Source organism: Ovis aries, chromosome 2 (assembly GCF_016772045.2).
Source record: "Ovis aries strain OAR_USU_Benz2616 breed Rambouillet chromosome 2, ARS-UI_Ramb_v3.0, whole genome shotgun sequence".
NCBI lineage: Eukaryota > Metazoa > Chordata > Mammalia > Artiodactyla > Bovidae > Ovis > Ovis aries.
The window spans coordinates 90,169,463-90,171,282 of NC_056055.1; the positions used below are offsets into that span (position 1 = coordinate 90,169,463).

At 44.1% G+C, this 1,820-nt stretch overlaps 1 protein-coding gene across 1 annotated transcript; it reads left to right on the forward strand.

Annotated features, from left to right (window-relative positions):
• Nucleotides 1–563: 563 nt before the first annotated feature.
• Nucleotides 564–1,133, forward strand: IFN1 (interferon-alpha 1). The gene has a single exon (XM_004005319.6). The coding sequence runs from the start codon at nt 564–566 to the stop codon at nt 1,131–1,133; it is 570 nt and encodes a 189-aa protein (XP_004005368.4).
• Nucleotides 1,134–1,820: the final 687 nt, after the last annotated feature.

Sequence of the window (1,820 nt, forward strand, 5' to 3'; positions counted from 1 at the left end):
GTATTATTATAAAATATTTATCTAAATTTTACTTGAATATGTAAGTTGATAATTCTTACTTATATAAGTAAATACGTTACATCAAAAGTCACTCTGAAAACTTAGTTTTATAGTTAAATTAAAATTCAATAGCTCTCAGATTTAAATTATACCTGAAATTTAACTCTGCACTGAATTTAAAGAGTAAGATTTACACTTTCTTTTTCTATCCACAGTATAGCGATATCTATAGGTTACATAAATACATACACAATATATCAGTGTTATCAAGCTTTCATGGGGTGGGGAGGGATTAGGAAAAAAAATCTGAAAAGGCTCTGTGGGCAGAAGAAATAAGGGTAACATTAAAAAAAAAAAAATGGTTGAGAAATTTTGCCCTAACCCATTTGGAGAGTACAAAATGAAAAGCAAAGAGAAAAGTGGAAAGTAAGAGGGAACTTTCAGAAAATGGAACCCATGGGCTCCTATTTAAGACACAGGCCTGAAGGAAGGGCTTCAGAGAACCTAGAAAGCAGGTTCACAGTCACACACCACCCCAGGCCTGAAGCATCTGCAAGGCCCCGATGGCCGCAGCCTGGTCCTTGCTCCTGGCCCTGCTGCTGCTCAGCTGCAACGCCATCTGCTCTTGGGGCTGCCACCTGCCTCACACCCACAGCCTGGCCAACAGGAGGGTCCTGACGCTCCTGCAACAACTGAGGAGGGTCTCCCCTTCCTCCTGCCTGCAGGACAGAAAAGACTTCGCATTCCCCCAGAAGGCGCTGGGCGGCAGCCAGTTGCAGAAGGTTCAGGCCATCTCTGTGCTCCACGAGGTGACCCAGCACACCTTCCAGCTCTTCAGCACAGAGGGCTCGGCCGCCGCGTGGGACCGGAGCCTCCTGGACAAGCTCCGCACCACACTGGATCAGCAGCTCACTGACCTGCAAGCCTGTCTCAGGCAGGAGGAGGGGCTGCGAGGGGCTCCCCTGCTCAAGGAGGACTCCAGCCTGGCTGTGAGGAAACACTTCCACAGAGTCACTCTCTATCTGCAAGAGAAGGGACACAGCCCTTGTGCCTGGGAGGTTGTCAGAGCAGAAGTCTTGAGAGCCTTCTCTTCCTCAACAAACTTGCAGGAGAGATTCAGGAGCAAGGACTGACACACACCTGGTTCAACATGAAAATGATTCTCATGGACCAACAGACCACACTTCCTCCTGCGCTGCCATGTGGAAGACTCATTTCTGCTGTCATTGCTCCCTGAATTGAATCAGGTTGTCAAATGTTTTCAAGAATTTTAAGCTACATCATGTTCTATTCTACAGGCACCAGACCTTCACAGATGCTCAAGCTGATCTATTTATCTATTTATTTACCTATTTATAAAGATTTAAATAACTTTGTTCGTATAATAATATGTGAAGCTTTACACGGTGGTTTCAGAGAAAAAAATACATTCTTTGTATTTAGTCAATTTATTATTTTCTTTGTCCATTAAACTTTTTGGGTATAGAAAATTTCTATTTTTTATTATTTTTTAAAAAAATTACATTGTGGCATATATATATATATATATATATATATATATATATATATATATATGGGGTTCCCTGGTGGGTCAGCTGGTAAAGAATATGCCTACAAGGCAGGAGACCCTGGTTTGATTCCTGGGTTGGGAAGATCACCTGGAGTAGGGCATGGCAACCCACTCCCATATTCTTGCCTGGAGAATCCCCACGGATAGAGGAGCCTGGTGGGCTATAGTCCATGGGGTCGTAAAGAGTCGGACACACCTGAGCAACCACCACTTTCACACAGGGCTAAACTCTCCAGTGGCTCTGGAAGCA